General features: G+C 32.0%; 1 protein-coding gene across 2 annotated transcripts; it reads left to right on the top strand.

The window, feature by feature from the left end:
- The first annotated feature begins 912 nt into the window (after positions 1 to 912).
- On the top strand, positions 913 to 9,847 carry LOC133689698 (sister chromatid cohesion protein PDS5 homolog C-like). 2 transcript variants are annotated; one of them, XM_062109689.1, is made up of 14 exons: positions 913 to 1,298; positions 3,214 to 3,417; positions 3,535 to 3,716; positions 4,377 to 4,503; positions 4,583 to 4,780; positions 5,442 to 5,492; positions 5,563 to 6,930; positions 7,029 to 7,139; positions 7,561 to 7,634; positions 8,104 to 8,155; positions 8,391 to 8,477; positions 8,543 to 8,586; positions 8,782 to 8,859; positions 8,935 to 9,847. In XM_062109689.1, exons 1-14 carry the CDS (start codon positions 1,191 to 1,193, stop codon positions 9,488 to 9,490), a joined length of 3,240 nt encoding a protein of 1,079 aa, XP_061965673.1. In that variant the 5' UTR covers positions 913 to 1,190; the 3' UTR covers positions 9,491 to 9,847. The 2 variants fall into 2 exon arrangements, with proteins under 2 accessions (XP_061965673.1, XP_061965674.1); XM_062109690.1 differs by having other exon boundaries at positions 914 to 1,298; positions 8,785 to 8,859.
- Positions 9,848 to 20,324: the final 10,477 nt, after the last annotated feature.

The following is a 20,324-nucleotide window of genomic DNA, read 5'->3' as shown; positions in this document are numbered from 1 at the left end:
AACATGAAATTTTGGGTTCAATTGTGTTGTGTATATAACTGACAATATTCTTTGCATTTCTTGGATTCCATTAAAGGATAATTTTTTAAATTACTACTTTAAATGTTTTATATTCCTATTACCATAATCCAACTAGTGTGCATGATATATCTATTTCTGACTATTAATTTTGTTAATGATATAATTTTTTCCTTTTTCAAGGTTACCATTTTTTCCTATTTTTTAAGATTACAATTAATAACACAATTTATTTTTAATACTCGTCCTACTTTTATTTTCTATGTGTGATTTGTTTTTTATAAAAAAATAAAATAAAATAAAATATAAAGTGATAAATCTTTCAAGCATAAAGCGGTTGTTATCACGCGTGAGCTGATCGCGTCATTTATTAATTTTGCACATAAAATTAAAGTTGTTTGGTTTAGTTGTTATTAAGATACATGAATTGAATATTACATGAATTTTTATATATTTTATTTATCAACAATCCTTATTTATTTTTATCGATACATCTTATTTTTTTCAATAAATTACACAATTTACTTATAAAAAATACTTTAAAGTAATCTTTCAGAATTTTTTATCATTGAATTTCAAACACATATGAGATAAATTTAGATTAGCATTATAGAATTATAAACTATCTTGTAAGAATAAATTTTAAAATAAAAAAATTGAAACACCACACATGAAATCTTATATGATTTTCTTATTTCAATCTCCTAGAAAAAAGAAAGGAAATTACCAAAAAGTTTTTTCTTTTTTGCATGAAGAAAAAGTAGAAAAAAATAAATAAAAGCCATATACGTGGTGGTCCCCACAGAGGAGGACGGATTTGAAAGGAAAAGATAAATTAAAATTCCGAGCACACAAAAAATCCGATGCTTCTCCTTTTAAATAAATTATCTCTGACCCCAAAATAAATTAAAAATCCCTCTCTCCCTCTCTCTAAAAAAATCGAAACTCCCCCCCTCTCTCTCTAAAAAACCCTAATTTCTCCCCGAAATCACACACTGTTTCAAAAACAAGAGAACCCAAATCTGATTTCTGAATCCTCATCTCTTTCCAGGGTTTCAATGGTGCGAGATTGAAGTAATTAGAGCTGTAGATTTCGAAAGATCTGTTTGTATTTATTTTTTAAATTTAATTCAATTTAAGTGTTTATTTATTAGAGAAAGAGATTAGTAATAATGGCGTCGAATAGTAGTGATAAAGAGCTTGAACAACAGTTACTGGAAGCTGGAAACAAGCTTCTTAACCCTCCTTCTTCTGTTGATGAGTTGCTCTCTCTTCTTGACGTAAGCCCTAAATTTTTTATTTTGACTGTTGGATAATGTAAATTAATGCATGGCTTGGGTTTTGATTTTGTTTGTGAATGCATGACTTAGGTTTTGATTTTGTTGTAATGTGCTATTGATGCTTAAAGATTCTGTTTCTTTAAGAATGTGTTTTTTGTGTTTTTTTTTTTTTGTAAATGCATGTGTGGATACTTGGTGTATTTGTGTGTGTTAATGGGAGTTTGTGGAAGCTAGGGAGTGGAATTGAGTGAAGAGTTTAGTGATTTTTTGATGGCGTGGGAATTTTTGTAGTGAGTGATCCGAGACAAGGTTGTGAAGGTGGGTTTTGAAGTTTGAAAGTGGAAGAAAGGTTTGATTTTATAGGTTTTATGTATGGCATAGTATGTGTTTCGCGGGTGCGTTCGCTCACAATTTTGAATTGTGTGTGTGCGCGTGTGGGTTTTTTTGAAAAAGGTCAATATTGGTGTTTGAGTTTGAGGCCATTGGGGATTGTGTAATTAGGTTATATGGTAGTTTGTCTGTTTTTGGGTATGTGTAAGTGCTAGATTCTGAGTTTCTAGCTTGGGATTATTTTGAATTTTGCATTTATAGCAATGGCATCAGTATTAAGGTTAGAAGATTTGTCGGAAAGGTCTAATTAATTTATACCTTCTGTTTTTGTGATTGTGCTATATAGAAAGTGTGTACAACTATAAATAGTTAATGGTAGGATGGTTGTGCGGTGAGAAAATTTTATTATATAACCGCTGAACGGGAATATATCTATGATTCATTTATCGATAATCAAATTAATTGAAGCCAGAGATTGAGAAAGAGAAGAACACCTAAAAGATCGAATACCATATCGCCCAGTTGATTCGGTGGAAAGTTTTTATAGAGAATAATTGGTGGGATCAATTAGGGTTTCTATTAATTTTTCTCCTTCCAAAAATGGAGATTATAGCTGTTGGATTTTCTGGTTTTCCAATTCAGGTGAGGGCATCCACATGTCTGATTTGCTGTTTGCACAGCATTTTTAGCTCTGTGATAATGATGTGTGAAACTGTGATAGTCATATGAAGTTAATTAGGGTTTGTGAAGCTGTGAATAGCGTCATCCTTCCAAATAAGCATAAAAGTCAATTAACATAAATTCGTTTTGTTAATGCTTGCCTTTTTCTGTACAGAACAAGAGGAGGGATGTTATATCTTTCCTTTTCATCTCTCTCGTAGTTAATTAATTTGGCAACTCTCTTTTAACTCTTCTGATGTACTTTGTGAAGCTTTGATAAAGTTTCAGTGAATTACTTTCTGCCCAAGGTTTTTAAATGGGCAGTATCCTTGACAAGTTTTTCTTCGGGAAAATTATTTCTTTCCAATATCGTTGTTGTTACATTAAGTACACTTTATCTGTGGCCACCCCACCGATATGAATCTCATGATATAAAATTCAGGCATGGATGTTGAGCCTCTAGTGCATTCTTCAAGCATTCCCACCTTTCAAACAGTGGTTCACAAAAGTTTTATGTCCATATGCAGAATGTTTTCTTTCGTCTTGCTGTGTTTGTATAAAAGTTTTCTTTTCTCTTATCACCTCTGGTATGAAGCAGGTAGATAACCACCCATATCTATCATTGATACATATGTGTCTTCATGTCTTGTTGTCTATTACACTCTTAGCAACCCACTGCATGGTGTCAAAATGCCATTTTGTTTGTGGAGTGGAATAGGAAGAATCAGTTTGAGATTATTTGACCTTTCTATAATATGATGAATTACTTTTAATGAAAATAGAGGTGTAATGAGCCTCTTGATTATGCTTTGATACGCTGATGATCAAAATCTAAATTTCCTACATTTAATTTTATGATGAGATTTAAACAACTGAAGCTATTCGTTTGCTGATATCATTCTTCTTTCCTTGTGGGTAACTGTAGCAAGTTGAGAATTGTTTGTCAAAGGTGGAGCAGTCGCCTTTAAAATCAATGCAAAATGCACTTTCTCCTTCACAGAATGCTCTTGTCACCGATCAATTGTTCAGGCATTCTAACATTGACGTGAAAGTTGCTGTTGCCTCATGCATTAGTGAGATAACAAGAATAACCGCGCCAGATGCACCTTATGATGATGATCGAATGAAGGTCTGCAGTTTTGACATCTTTAATTTTTATTATCTTTAGAGCTTGAGTAATATTGTTACCTTATCTTGACCACATGGTTTCTGTTTTTTTCTCTTCTTCAATTTCGTTGGCATGTAGGAGGTATTTCAGCTGATTGTATCATCGTTTGAAAACCTAGATGACAAATCTAGCCAGTCATATGTCAAGAGGGCCTCAATTCTTGAAACTGTTGCGAAGGTTAGGTCATGTGTGGTGATGCTGGATCTTGAATGTGATGCACTGATAATTGAGATGTTCCAGCACTTCTTTAAGGCTATAAGGTATGGAGGAATGTCTTCATTGGAAAGGTTACCCTCTGTTGTTTTTTGGTGGCTTCCTTTCATCTTTGTTGAGGTTTGGTTGCTTCCTTTTGCTACGGGCTCTGAAAATTACACTGAAGATTATATTGTTCGCAAGGATAGTAATGTGCAATTATATTTTTCCCTTTTTGTTGATTGTCTTGTGTCTCACATGCATGATCGTTGTGGGCTTGGCCATGAGCTTTGGGTGACTTAGCATATTTAGAGATGGCATTGAAATGGGCAGGCATTTGGCATCAATATCAGGATGACTTTTGTTCTTGCTGTTGAAATACAGGGAGCGTCGATGATCTTGAGTTAATTCTTTGAGTATTCAATCTCCAAAATGTATGATATGGTAATGTTAATGTTAGATTTTGTGATGAATTTCAACCCAGTATGGTTCTTGGCTGCTTTATGGAATGTGTAATGGGCTCAAACCTGTGCAATGGCAATATTATCTGCACAAGAAAACCTACACTGCTACTTAATTGAGCTTGATGCTTTCTTTTACATGTAATTCCAAAAGAGCATTTCTGGTGTGCTTTGTAAGGTTACATAATTCAGGGAAATGACAATATGTTGAATAGTGGGTGTTATAATTTTTAGGTTTTTTTTTTTTTCATTTATTTTGTTTTTCAGGGATCATCACCCAGAAGATGTCTTTTCATCAATGGAGACCATCATGTCCCTTGTCTTAGAAGAAAGTGAAGATATTTCTGTGGAATTACTGTCACTTCTACTAGCTAGTGTGAAAAAGGGGGATGAGGTGAACTATTTCTATCATTTCTATGGCCATAAGTATTCTAATTACTGTGAATGAATTAGCTGCTTTTACTATTTTGCAGGAAGTTCTACCTGTTGCTCGGAGGTTGGGTGAGGAAGTACTTGAAAGCTGTGCTGTGAAGGTTAAACCTTACCTTATACAGACTGTGAAGTCTTTGGGCGTATCTTTAGATGACTACAGTGACATTGTTGGTTCAATATGCCAAGAAATATCTGGTTCTGTTGAGCAGAATGATGTCCATGCTGGTGATGAAAATAAGGTAAGCTTGTCATCCTACTAAAGCTAACATGGTTGTTATGGTACTGATTTAACAACTCATTTAATGATTTATTTTGTGTCGCCATCATTAAACTGTATTTGATATGTCAAGTGGCAACACTGTCATTTTTCTGTACATGATTTAATTAATGAAGATTCTCAACCATTTTCCCTTTTGGTTCTATTGCTGAAAATGCCTTGATTGAATTGGCACATAATAGGAACCTTTCTTTTTGTGATTGGATGTCCCAGTCTTTGTTGTACCTGGAGTCGAGCCCTAACTGTTGGTGCCATGAGAAGTCGTATCATAAGTGCTCGGTTTGAAGTTTTTGTTTGGTGTATTGCCTTGTATTTAAGATAGCAATTGCTGAAAAATCATGACCTCTAGTAGAATGGACTGGTTCTCTGCCAGTACAGAATTGTACCCCTCAAGCAATTGGTTCATAATGTAACTTTGTGCACGTTGCTTCAACAAACATTTGATTTGGAAGTTTTCTGTATTTTTGTTCTGATTGTTATGTCAGCAGTTTATATTGTATTGCATTTCATTGAAATTCCTGACTCAATGGTCTTTGGTTGATTCTGGCAGTTGTTTACTTGCTCAACTTTTCTTCATGTGGCCTGAATTCCATTTCTCATAAAATGCCCATAACTTGCTGCAGGTTGAAGAGAGCAAGCCAGTTGGGCCATCATCCGATGCTGCTGCTTCTCAGGCATGACACTTTCCCTTCTAGATTTTGCCTTTTCATTTTATATTTATCTCTTTTTTTCATATTTTTCCAGGTCAATGAAGAGGAAACAACAGAAGTGGCAACTCCTGAACAAGCTGAACCTGCAAATGACAAATGTCCAAAGTCAGCTGTGAGCAATGGTGTCGCACAGATGGAGGAAGATGACTCCTTAGCAGATTCAGATTCCATGAAGAAGCAGGAGGATGATAACAAAACTGATCAGTTGAAAAGCATTGATTTGCCAAGTAATGCTGAACCTGATTTTTCAAATGCTGAAAGGGTAGTAGTAAATACAGAAAGTGAGGCAGAACAGACAAGCAAGAAGAGTGAGAAGTCTCCAACAAAATTGGCCGAGCCTTCAGAGAGTTCTCGTGTTGACTTTGAGAAGAAAGCTGAGGAACCCCCTGGCAATAAAATTCACAGCGAGGATGTTCCTGGTTCTGCTCATAAAGATCAACCTGTTGAGGAAGCAATATCTTCTGAGAATGTAAAAGAAACTGGCAATCAGCCTCCCTCACCTAAGGCATTAGAGGGTGATTCTGTACCTGTTGCTTCCCCATCTGTTAGTGAAAACCTTCCTGATGAAAGTTTTTCCAAAAAGGGTGGACGAGCAAAGAAAAAAGAGAGCTTGAACAAACATTCTGCACCATCTTCTGATGATGTACCAAACAAGTTATCTGATGGAACAAGTGGTTCAGAAGCAAAACTGCATAAATGCTCTGGAAAAGAGGCACCTGCTGGGACTTCCAGTGAGGATAAGACACCAATGAGGACAGATGCATCCAAGAAGGAAAGTGACACCACTGGTGAGCCAGAAGCAAAACCACTGAAGCAGTCATCTAAAAAGGTGGACACATTGAAGGAAAGCGACACCACTAATGAACCAGAGGCAAGAGCAAGGAAGCAGTCATCTAAAAAGGTGGATGCATCCAGGAAGGAAAGTGACATCAGTGGTGAACCAGAGGCTAAACTGCCGAAGCAGTCATCTAAAAAGGTGGACGCATCCAAGAAAGAAAGCAACACCACTGATGAATTGGAGGCAAAATTGCAGAAGCAGTCATCTAAAAAGGCGGGCACATTGAAGGAAAGCGACACCACTAATGAACCAGAGGCAAAAGCAAGGAAGCAGTCATCTAAAAAGGTGGATGCATCCAAGAAGGAAAGTGACACCAGTGGTGAACCAGAGGCTAAACTGCCGAAACAGTCATCTAAAAAGTTGGACGCATCCAAGAAAGAAAGCAACACCACTGATGAATCGGAGGCAAAATCGCTGAAGCAGTCGTCTAAAAAAGTGGATGGAAGCAGCAACAACAATGATGGATCAACTTCAAAGCAATTCGAGGATAAGAAACGTCAGAGTCATGGAAAAGCAGTTTCTGAAAAGCATGTAACCAAAAGTTTGATGAAAGATGATGACAAAGTACCTACTTTAATTTTCATACACTTGTGATTTTGCTGTTTGTTTGCTAAATCCACAAATCGATAAATTGTTTGTTGCTTTTATCATGATTTACATAGGAAAAGACCCATTCAACCAAGTCAGCTGCAAAATCAGCAAAAGAGGAACATCACTTAGAGGAGACCCCTGTGACTAGCACCAAGAGGAAGCGTGCTGCTGGTGATGAAAAAGTACGTGTTCTTTTTACCTATAGGCACACATATCCATAACAATTGATGCTTATCTGTGTTCTTTTTACCTATAGGCACACATATCCATAACAATTGATGCTTATCTGTTATTTTAATAGGTAACTTATCAGGCAGGAGAGGTTTACTTACTCAACCATATATAGACTGCTGATGTGATGCTATTTTTAAAATACAGCATGTCCCCTATATTATTCCTTAATTTTCTGCTTTCTAGTGTTACCATGTATGATTGACAGCTGATATGGTTTGGATAAGAACACGCAACAGCTGTGTAACATGTGTTTCTCTTTTGGGTTCTGTTATTTCTGTATCTAAATCACCTTTGTGTATATTGCTTTGGCTTGGAGACTTGTGCTTTAAGATTATTTCTTAGAAGTGATTGTGGTGATTGTGGTGGCAGGCACCTGATATTAAAGAATTTGATGAAAATGTGGTTGGTTCAAAGGTTAAAGTATGGTGGCCAAAAGATCGCCAGTGAGTTCACATTCACCTCTTCTTGTTTTTCTAGTAACCTTTTCATAAGCTGTTGCTGAAGCTGATATTCATACTACTATTGAACTGCAATTTATGTATACCTAGATGTGTGATACTTAAGACCCATCATTTTAAATAATGCTTTCATCATTCTTTCCAACCAGGCTGTTTTTCTTCGTATTATAGCATTTATCATAATGCTGCTGAAGTTCATACTAATCAAGGGTATTTGTTCCGCCAAGCTATTCTCTCCATTCAGGACTATTCCTTGGGCTCCTTCCACCCCCTTCCCTTTCCCACCCCAAACACACACACAATAGGCCTCTCCTTGTCACAAAAAAAAATTTTATTTGCCATTTTCAGATCTAATTTTCCTTTACTCATTTTCCATATCCACATACACCTGTCATATGTTTATAAATTCAAGTTCTGTGTATTATTTTCTTATGTTCCTTGTGTGATTTTGCAGATTTTATGAAGGTAAAATTGTATCTTTCGACTCGATTAAGAAGAAGCATAAGGTGTGACCTTAACTCAGGGTGCTTGATCTGGAGTTTGTTTATATACGTTAACATGTGCTTTGAATTTGGTTTCCTGCTTTTATTTGGGTCTCGTCTTTTTTCTGGAAGGATTGTTTTTGTTTCATAACCTTCTGGATCTGTATGTATATACCTAGAGGTCTCTGTGCATTTTGACTAATTGAAAGAATAAAATGATCTGTCTGTATGTGAATTAAATGCCATTTTATTTATGCAGGTCTTGTATACTGATGGCGATGAAGAAATTTTAATTCTCAAAAGGCAAAAATTTGAGTTGATTGGTGATGACTCTGAGTCAGACAAGGTGAGTCACTACCTGAGTTGTCTCCTAGATTTTCTAGACGTTGTGCTGATACATTTAATTGACAGGAAGAAGCAGCAGATCACTCAAGTCCTGAGACCTCTTCTGAAACGTATGTGTTCTTTCTTGTTGTATATTGGCCTCTCAATTGACAATTGCATTACCTTTTAAACTTTTGATTGTTTTCCCCTTACTGCCCAAGTAAACCCTAAATGATATGAAGTAATGCAGTCCGTCCTCAGATCAGTGGCTTGTGTGATCTCAAATGGATATGCACTGATATGCTCTCATTTTTTATGATACGAAGCAGGCCCCTGAAGAAGAGAATGAAAACAAATTCTGACAAGTCAACTAAGCAAGGAAAGGGGGATGATTCCTCAAAAAGGTTCAATATAATCCTTCTAAATGTATGCTAGTTTCATTTGCTGGATTTTTGATAAAATATTATTAAAATTTATAGGGGTAGTGGAGCTTCCTCCAGCAAATCCAAAAGTGCTGCAGCAAAATCTGGAGGAAAGTCAAAGGAAGTCAGTAAAACTGGTGGGAAATCCGTGGACGACTCTAAAGTTAAGAAATCGGATGATCATGGCAAAAACAAGGATCATACCACTAAAAGTGGAAGTAAATCTGATGTTGCTTCCGAAACTGCCAGCAAATACAAAAATGATGACTTGGTGACATCCAAGGCTAGCAAGTCCAAAGAAGATGAGACAAGCACGCCCAAACCCTTCAAGTCCAAGCAAGAAACCCCGAAGACTGGCAAGTCCAGGCATGATCCCCCAAAGGTTTCCTCCTCTAATACCAAAGGTAAAGCCTCAAAAAGTGGTGGCAAATCTAATGTCAACGGCGCTGGTAAGTTGAAATCAGGCTCAGCAAAGGTGAAAGAAATTGATGATGAAGAGACCTCAACAGATTCAGACAAAGTGCAGCAAACTGCAAAGGTGAAGATGGGAAGTTCATCCAAAGGACAGGGGAGTGAGGCGGCGAAGAGTGGAAAAAAGCGGCGAAGAACTTGAAGTTTATGACCTCTCTCTTCAACTGCTGCTTGTTGCAAGCAAAGTTGTTTCCTGTCCCCAACACATGGACCTTGATGCCTCGCTCTCTTTGATGTCCTAGAGCTGCTTCCACACGGTAGTAAGCCATGGTTTTGGTATCTATTGCCATCCTAGACATGATTCCTGTGTCATTGGCTTACATTAGTGTTTGATAGTCTAGTTTGGTTTTAGATGGTATCTATGGCTGTTTGGGAATCTACAGTAGAATAGATTGAGGTAGTTTGTTAAAATAGATATGCCTTTATAGATAATGTGTAATGACATTGGGATTGTGATGCACAATGTCATCTTCAATTCACCATTGGATCATCTAGTCGATGCATCATTGCGACGTCGTTTATGAAAATTTACTTGCAAACAGGAACTTTTGGGGACGCCAGAGTTCGCAACCAGGCTCAAACCAAAACAGCCAGAATCCTAAAATTTTCGAGGAGGCTGTAACAGGAGTATTCTCCAAAGGAAATTGTAGGCTGAGACAGAGAATGGCTTTGGCTGGCGGTGGTCGTATCGAACTCATGAGTTTGTTGTTTCTGCTCATCCATGCGAATATTAGTAGTACTTGTCTATGAAGATTGTTTAGGGTTAAGCCTGTGGCAGCTTTTGCTGTTCGATTATTTTTTTGTTTTTTTAAGAGTTTTAAGTGGGATTTATGCAAAATTACGTAGTTATTTTAACCGAGAGGATTGATTTTGTGCCTGGCAATTTGAAAGAAATCCTTAGCCAATCAAATCTGTACATGGGCAAGCATTAAGATTAGGCTTGATGGTTAGACCCAACCTCTTGGTTTGGGCGAGCCTTCAATTCCAAAGGGAGGTGACCAAACCCTGGATTTTTTCAGTAAGTGCATGGGCTAGCTTGTCTGTATACGTGCTTGAAAGTTGACATCTGAATATATTAGTAGAGGTCAGAAAGGACCCACTTATATTCTTTAGTTAAAAATATTTTAAAATGTATTTTTTTATTTTTTTTATATCAAAACATGAAAATTATCTAAAAAACCATTAATTTTATATTGTTTTTAGATGAAAAACAATTTAAAAAATATTTCATCATATAAAAACAAATACTCTCTGGGTCTTTCTTTCTTATTCTTTTTTCAACTAAATCTCTTCCTCTAATGCATCATTCATATTCGAAGTATTAAATTCGACACATGTATTTGTTGATCATAGAGGAAACATGGAGAAGGAAGTACGGCAACCCTAGTTTTGATAATTCTGACGCTATTGATTAATATTTTCTGGTATTCAGTGATTGTTAAACTCTTCTCTAGAAAATTTATAAATTAAAATATTAACTTTAATTTATTTTTTAATTAAATTGGATAAATACTAACTTGATAAAACTTGATTAATCTAGTAAGGTTTTAGTGATCCGATTAATCCGTTAGATTTCAATTAACTTATCAAACTAGTCAAGCCAGTATCAATTTTTTTAAAATAAAATAAAAAATATTTTTATAAAATAGTTAATCCAATAACTTAATAATATAAAAAATTTCTTGGATTATTCTCTGAAACCAACATTGAACTACGATGCTACTAACAGGATAGTGAATTTACGAGAACTACAATAATAATTAATGTCCTGAGAAGGAAACAAAATCTGACAACTCCCTAGTCGATTTCCATTAAATATGATGTTATTGGATCAATTCATACATTTCTTATAAAGTAGCCACATTTGACTACTTCCAACAAGAGTGTTATTATTATATTGGACCCCAAAGCCTTGAATTTTCTCCCCAGGTTTGCTAACAATAATATAGGCTCTAGATTGCATACCACTATGTCCCGTACACTTGCCTGTATTGTGCGTCCTCGAACTTCCTCTCTTATTACAGTGACTTCCTTTTGACATTTTCTTTTCTTTTTTTTATGTTCCCAACCACTTGTTTCCATTCAGATTTCAGACATCAAGTTGTGTCTTGTCTTGTCCACTAGTTTTCTTATAATAATGTTCATGTGGTAGCTCTAACTTTTGGGACTGATGGCCCCAATTCCCACATGCTACATCAACTTGCATCAACTGGCCTACTGCTTAGGTTAAAAGTATATTGGATTAAAGTATATTTGTGTGTTGGGGTTTGTGTTTTGCTGTCGTTATAAATTTAAAATTATTTTAGTTAATTAGTATACATCACCCTTTTATTATAATTTGGTTCTTAAGACATTATAATTTATACTTTTTTTTATAAATTATTTTTTTAAACTATAATGGCAAAAACTATCACAATACTATACACTTAACGGAGTGATTTTGTTTTTTGGCAGTTGTTGAAACTCAAATTCCAATTCCCTTTCATCTCTCCTGCCCTCTCCCTTTATTTCTTTTCAATTTTAAAATAATTTTCTTAGATGATTTCATTTTCCATTACCTTGTTAGTCAAACATTGCTGAAAAGTTAAATGTTTGATGATGTATGTATCTTTAGTTAAAGAAAGTGCTAGATACCAAGAACCGCTTGACACTTTTGTTAAGAGATTGTTTCTCCTCCTTTAATGAGTGGGCTGCGTCTTTGGCAATAATTGGATTAATGGTGATGAAGCCCTGTTTACCCATTGTTTGGCGATAAAAATGCGTTTTTGACGGTCTTAAACTTGATACTAATATCCAAGTATAAATAATTACAGTCGGCATGGATGTAATTAATAACGAGATATGATATTTCTTGATAAATTAAGAGATATACTCCATAGTTTTTAATGAGGTTTATAGATATGAGTGAAGATATGACTAAGTATGATCGTAAATAAAAATATAAACTTTGATTTTATACACATTTTTAGTAATAAGTTATAAATTATGAGCATCACCGACCAATAAAAATATAATCTGAGTTGGGTTATAGACTCGAATGAGTGAAATATGCTAGCTTTATTTCAATTAGTAAGTCTTGGTATAATTCATTTATCTTTTTATTTTTCATTACTACAAATCTTGTTATATTTAATAGAATACGATAAATGGCTTATAAAATATTATACAATACTCAAATTCAAAATAATAATATATAATAGTAGTAGCTAGGGGTAAGCAAAATAAACAAATAATGAATTAGCAACAGGAAAAAAAAACTGAAATAATTGACATGAGATATAAAACAAAAACCAAGTAGAATATTTTTAAAAAAAATTTAGTTCGGTTCTAATTTTAGATTTGAAAACCAAAGCAAACCAAATTGATTTTTTTAATAAAAAAACTGAAAAAAATAACAAGAAAAAATCCATTACATTAAAGCTTGTAAAAGAAAAATCAAACTTAAAGACTCATATACTAATTCTATTTTTTAATAAAAAACCAAATCAAATCATTTGACTTTAACTGATTATTTGATTTGATTTGATTTAAAAATATTGGTTTGGTGGAAAATTTTCAATCCAAACCAACCATGCTCATCATTGATGCTAACGTGTAAAAAATAAGGATGTAGAAAGATGTAAAAGCATATCATTGTTATGAATATATGGGATAAAACATTACCTAATCCATCTAAAAACAATTACGAAGTCAACTCATGATCCCTTCCATTGTTGATAGAAGAGGAGATGGATTTATTTATTTATTTTTGCATTGCCTCCCTTTATTTTTTTCTTTTATATTCATAATTTTTTTTTAATTTTATTTTTTAATATTTATTTAATTTAAACCTTTTCTTCATAAATTATTTTAATTTGTGTCCTGACATTTGATTTATGTTTAATTTTATAAATTTTTATTATCATATAATTAAGTAAAAATTAATTTTAAAAAATAAAGTTTTTGAATTCAATAGAGTTCATTATCTGGATCGTGAGTTTGATGAGTTAAATCACAAAACTCGAATCCATCCAATATATTGATATTTTAATATTAAAAAATAAATTATCTTTAAAAAAACAAACCATACTTTTTATTAGTTATTTAGATTATTTTTAGATCTGTTAAATTGATTAAATATTAAATTATATCAAAAAACAACTTTTATGTTTTAATTTTAACCATTAGGTAGAAGAGATTCAATATTAACATGTTGGGTGGGTTAGAATTATTACCGATACTAAATAGTTTTTTTTTTTTTTGGCGTAAACTAGTTATTATTAGAATTTAAAAATGGAAACCTGTGATCAAATGGGATTGCAATCCCCATCCAATCAAGATTTGTAGTCAAAGGTTCCCAATGACATGGAGTGTGGGGATAGCACAGAAGCAATGACAAGTCTTGTCTGCTACAGAACCAGCAATGTGTAAACTACTTTTTATATCATTGAATTTTCCCCAACATCATAGCATGATTTTTTTTTTAAAAAAAATCTTCTGAAAATAGTTCGGAAATTTAAACATTTACGAGCATTCGAATTTCCATTTTCTTTGAAAAAAAAATTCCATGTTCAAATTATAATGCTATTATTTTCATCATAGCTTTAACGTGAAAATTTTAATAAATCTAAGGATCTATCTAATAACCTAGGATATATTTTTTTTTCCTACCATAACTACAAACCTTAAATTATCCAATAAAAAGTAAAATTCTCATAAATTCAAGAAATTAATTTAGTATGATCGCATAAAATTGGTTGGAAGATCCGAAGATGTCATTTCTTGACCATGACACTATGTGTGTGTGTATACATATATATGTTTAACTCAATTAATTATGTATAATTGTAGCCAATTTTCCAAGCTGTGATCAAGTTTAGATTCTGTCATCTCCGAATTAGTTTAGATCCGTCCTCCATATCCTAAAGTTGCAAGCTTTCAAGTATTTAAATGAGGGAAGAAAGGTTTGATGCGTGGAGGGGTCATCAGGGGCTTTAGAAGCATGGTCACCACTCCCCATAAATTCATATTCTTTCCAGTCTGTTTGTGCTTAATTTATTTATCGATTTGGCACAGTGTTTTGAGCACCTGATCCTTTCAATGTGTAAATTTCCCACCTTCAACAGCAGAGATAAAATTGCTAAAATAAATCAGTTTAACTAGTAAGATTCTAACTTTATTTTCTAAAAATTATTGGTTTGAATTCTATAAATCTTAAGGTTATTGCAAGCTTACATGGTCGTTAACTTCAAGACCTCAGGAGATTAGTTGAGGTGCGAATAAGCTGATCCGAACACGCACGGTTACAAAAACAATTGCTAAAATGAATTAATTTTAAAAAATATAAAAATTATAGAATAAACTCATGTACATATTAATTTATGGGCTCAGAGACAAATATGCAAATTAGTATGAATTATTGAATTAATCGGTGGAGGATCAATTATTTTTATTAAAAAGATTTCATTTTAATTTTTTAAAATAATTTTTTATTGATCTAATTCAATCAAGTTTTTATCAGTTAAATAATATATATATATATATATATATATATATATATATATATATATATATACACACACACACATATAACTTAAAACATGGATGCAAAGACTTTACCTTACTACAATGTCCTATGAACCTTAAGGCTAAGCACTGATCATTCAATCTCCTTGTGACCCTTCTAATCGAAGTTTTTTTTTTTTTTGAATTTAACTGAGACGTTCTTTATATATTGGAGAAAGGGTTTTCCAAATCGCAGGTAAATATTAAATTACTATAAATTGTCACTGCTTGAGATTTGAAAATGAAAAAGGAAACTATAAGGTTATGAGTAGGGCATTAGGGTATGGTCGGTCCCCGCCCTCTACGCCGTGTATAATCAACGAGATGACTTGCCTGCACGTTGCCGCGGGCTTATAAAACAAATGCACTTGATAGTATTATAATTCTAAACCAGCGCTAGATACGTAATAGAAATTAAAGGTATGATAGAGTAAATATTTCATGACGGAAAAAAAGTTGTGTTGGTGATCAAAAACTTAGAGACTGAACAAAATAATTTGTAGCAATCTACAGTGTTTTGTGAGGAAAGATACAGTGCTTTCGCCACATGATTTAGCTTTTCAGTTAATAAAAAGCAAAAAAAAATACAAAGCTAAATTCTCTACCAACTTAATATTAAAAAAAAACAACAAAGATAATTTTGGAAGGAAAAAAACCCATGAGAAAAAATATTGCAGTAATTGACAATGTTTTATGAGGAAAACTATAGCGTTTTTTCCAATAAAATAAACAAAAAAACTATTTAGAGAAATATTGTTGCAATCTATAGTGTTTTGTGAGAAAAACTACGACGCTTTCCTCATATGATTTAGCTTTATTGTAATTATAATTCTTAACCAACTCAATATTAAAAAAAAATCGACAAAGATAATTTTGGAAAAAATCATAAAAAAATCACATGAGAAAACACTGCAACAATTCACAGTGTTTTAAAGAAAAAAATAACAAAGCTAAATTCTTAATCGGCCAATATTAAAAAAAAAATCAACATAGATAATTTCAGAAAAAAAAACAAACACCAAAAAAAGGGAAAAAAATCATGTTGGAAACACTGTAGCAATTCACAGTGTTTTGTGATGAAAGCTACAGTACTTCCCCACATGATTTAGTCTTATTTGTAATGACTTGTAATTGTAATTAAAAAACAACTCAATATTAAAAAAATAAAGCTGAAAAAGATAATTTGAAAAAAATTATAACAAAAAAAACTATGCGGAGAGACACTGTAGCAATCCACAATGTTTTATGAGCAAAACTATAATACTTTCCCCACATGATTAAGCTTTATTACAAAGTTAAATTTTAATCAACTCAATATTTTAAAAAATAAAATCGACGAAAATGATTTTGGAAAAAAATATTACAAAAAAAGAAAACACAAAAGAAACTGGAAAAAAACTATGTGAAGAAAAATTGTATCAATCCATAGTGTTTTTTGAGGAAAAACTTGTATTTACTTGTAATTACAATTCTTAACCAGCTTAATATTTAAAAAATAAAACTGACAAAGATAATTTTAGGAAAAAACATAACGAAAACAGAAAAAAAACCATGTGGGAAAAAACACTGTAGCAACCAACAATAATTTTCAAGGAAAGTTAAAGTGCTTTCCTCATATATTGTAACTGTAATTTTTAACCAGCTCAATATTAAAAAATAAAATAAAATAAAGATAATTTCAGAGAAAACCATAAAAAACTATGCGGAGAAACACTATAGCAATAAACAATGTTTTAAAGAAAAAAATTACAAAACTAAATTCTCAATCAGCTTCATATTTAAAAAAAATCAAAAAATTTATTTTGAAAAATAACGAAATAAAATAGAAAAACTATGTGGAAAAACATCGCAGCAATCCATAGTATTTTCAAGAAAAAAATTACAAAGCAAAAATTTTAACCAGGTCAATATTTAAAAAGTAAAATCAACAAAAATAATTTTGAAAAAAACAAAAGAAAAAATAAATGAAAAAAAGAAAAATTAGGAAAGTTGAAAAAACAAAAGTAATTTTGAAAAAAAAAATTGAAAAAAAAAGAAAAAAAAAGAGAAAGGTAAATAAAAAAAATGAAGAAGAATCACTGTGTATTACTGTTGTAATCCATAGTGAAATGTGTGTGGGGAACAGTGATTCCCCCACACCATTTAGAGTATGTTGTAATACACCACAAAAAACAATGTAGAATTATTAAACCTGGCATGTATCATTGGTTGATTCGGATTAATATTAAATGATGTTTTAAGATTTAAAAAAAAGTTAAATCAAGTTGTTAATCCAGTTTAACTCTTTTTTTTTAAATCCTGATTTAGACCAAGTACTGAGTATGTATGGTAGTTATAGTAAAATTGAAAATCTATATGGACTCAATATTAATTAATTGTTGCATTTTGTATATCTAATCTCTGTTTTGAGACTATAAAAATTAATTTTAAAATTATTTAAGAAGTAAATTTGTTTTATATTTTTATTTTTATCTTCAACAAAACACTTTTTTTTCTTATTGTTTCCTTCTCTAGTTAGATATATATATATATATATATATATATATATATATATATATATATATATATATATATATATTATTTTTTGACCTTTGGCTAAATGTATTTCATGAGCAATTAATCTTCTGTCGTGAGCTGAATTTAAGTTTCAGTAATTTATGCTTACGTATGTATCATAGTTATTATTAGCAAAAAATGATGGTGATATTACTGTCCCTTAGTTATTTCCTCATTTGCTTTTGTTTTCGGAGGTATAGTGGTCTTTTTCCCATGACATAGATGTCTCATGTGAATTGAGTATTGTTATTTTAGTAATTATGTTTTAAAATGCACCGTAAAATAACTAATGTAACTATAGAATAAAATAGTATAATGCCTTTTGTACAAGGGTATTTTTTATAGAACAATGAAATTACTATATTACCCATGCCATTCTAATTTTTTAGCCTTGGATTCGGGGACTTGACAGTAATTTTTTTATGGTTTGTTTGTTATTGCTGATTGATCTTAGGGGTATTTTTGATTTTATACAAATAAAAACAAAAAAGTTGTTGATGCGTGCAAAGCACGTTCAACAACTTAATTCATCGACTTTGGACGGCGCGTGCGATGACTTCAGTCGTTGTAATGACACTTCCGCCGCATCATTTGATTCGTCTTGGTGTTCTCTTCCTCCCCGGATGACGCATATATGGTGGTTCGACAAGGTTTGGTCGAAAATGACTTCCCTCCCTTTCTTTCTTCATAGGATTGCGTGCTGGCCATGCAAAAAATCATATTAGCCCTTCAACTTATCTTTTCTTTGGATGCAGTCTCTCTTTTTTTATTTGTAGTTTTTTTTTTATTTACATTGATTGTTTCCAATTGAATTTTATTTTTGATTACATCCCTGGTTGATTTTTGAATTTTGTTTTCAAATTCGATACTTATTCTTTGAATTGCTATTTGTTTTGTTTTGAATCATTTACTTAATTGATTTGTTTTGTTTTTTACAATTCCACCCCTAGGCATTTATTTTCATTTAATTCTTGCATGAAATTTTGTTCAACTTCTTTTGATTGCTATTTTTTAATCATTTTCTTAGTGGAATGGTATTTTACAATTTCATCTCTGAATAATATTTCATTTCATTTGATTTTTATATCGAATTTAGCTCTAATTCCTTTAATTGCTATTTTTTATTGATTTTTTTCCTCAATTTCGTCTATCGATCTTTGTTTGGTTAAGAATATGACTTCTTTGTTTTTTTAGATTTGCTTTTGATGGGGTCACACCAGTGCTCTCATGACTCGAGTAATAGATCTAAAAAATTGGCTCAAGTTGACTTATGTTTTTTTTAATATTTTTAAAATATTTTTTTACTTGTATTTTTTAAGCTTTTTTGTTTATAGCATCATCCCAGTCTCATGTTCTTTATCATGTGTTTGATTTGTTGGCTTGGGTTCGCTTAAGGCATTTTTGTTAATTTTTTTACTTTGACAAGTTTTTCTAATTCATATTTTAAAATTAGCTTATAATAAACTTTTTGATAGGACATGAATCCAAGTTTTCATAAGCTATGAGGTTTTTAAGATTTGATCATTTTTATGATGTTTGTCCAAATTTACTTGGTTTTAATATATGTTTTTAAATTCACCCCCTGTGATTTTTGTTTATTTTTAAATTTTGATTTTTATTCATTTAATTTTTGTTTGCAGGTTCTTTATTAATATTTTTTAATGATCCCATTATTTAAAATTAAATTGATAGAAGATTATACTTCTTGATTAAATCTAAATAAAAAATTTTGGTATGCTTTGATATTTTTTTTCTACTTCACCCCTAATATTTAACATGACTGGAAGGTACCTTACAAGTTAATGATATCCAGGGGCTGTCATGTTAGTCATTGAATATTTTATTTTGTTTTATCCCTAAAAATTTTATAACTTTTAAAACTCCCCTCTTCTCCATCATGTAACATACCATATTATATGAAAAACAAAACGATGGTTTTGTGTTCCTTAATTTACATAGTGTTTTCTTTTGATATGAGTTTCGGAAATTTCACATATCTCTTACGGGAAAGGATAAAGTACATGAATTGCAAGTGATTATTGAATAATTTTGTTGATTAAGAGTGTGTTTGGTATTGCGGTAGCTGTTATGGTTGTGCTATAAAAAAAGTTGTTTTATAAAAAATATTTTTAATTGAGGTTAGTTTAAAAAAATAGGTGTTTGGTTAAAACTGTGGTTGAAATTGAAGTTGAAGAAAAAGTAGTTTAATGTATTTGGTTAAGAATGCTTTTGAAATTGAGGTTATAAAATAATTTTAAAATATATATATTAATATTGATAGTTTTAAATTTAAATATTGTAGAATTAATTACTCCCATCACATCATGAAATAAAAAATACTTTATATAAAATATTTTTTGTTATTCCATTAAACTATTTATAATTTCATTACGTACAAAATTCATCCGATAAGAACTACAGTTTTCATAATTTTTTGAGCGTAGATAAAATAGTATCATGTATAAAATTGATATTATTGTGCGAGTGAATTTAATTCACTCTATACTAGTTTTTCGGGAAAAAAATATTGTTCACATCACAATGCAAGGGAATTTAATTCACTCTAAACAAGTTTTTTAAAAAAAAAACTGTTAAAAAAATTAACACACTAAAAAAAAAGGTCCACGTGAACAATGTAAGTGAATTGCACTGCTCGCTATTTTTTAAGTGAACAGTACACTATTCATGCTGTGCTGTTCTGTAAACAGTGCAATTAGCATGCACAGTGAGCAAGAAACAATATTTTGCTGCCTTTTCTTTTCCTGCGTCGTAGAGGCAAAAACATGTAGGGTACATACACAATAAACTGTGTATTTTTCTGTACCAAACGGCTGCAAACTGCATTTTAATTAAAATATAGCCGCAGCCGCGTAGCT

This window comes from Populus nigra, chromosome 3 (assembly GCF_951802175.1).
Source record: "Populus nigra chromosome 3, ddPopNigr1.1, whole genome shotgun sequence".
Lineage (NCBI taxonomy): Eukaryota > Viridiplantae > Streptophyta > Magnoliopsida > Malpighiales > Salicaceae > Populus > Populus nigra.
This window is presented reverse-complemented; position numbering and strand designations above follow the sequence as displayed.

Excerpts from the sequence above, each read along its gene's own strand:
- LOC133689698 (XM_062109689.1), top strand. The coding sequence starts at position 1,191 with ATGGCGTCGAATAGTAGTGATAAAGAGCTTGAACAACAGTTACTGGAA. Across the intron at positions 7,140-7,560 it reads GTGCTGCTGGTGATGAAAAA|GCACCTGATATTAAAGAATT; the intron begins GTACGTGTTCTT and ends TTGTGGTGGCAG. Across the intron at positions 8,860-8,934 it reads GGGGATGATTCCTCAAAAAG|GGGTAGTGGAGCTTCCTCCA; the intron begins GTTCAATATAAT and ends TAAAATTTATAG.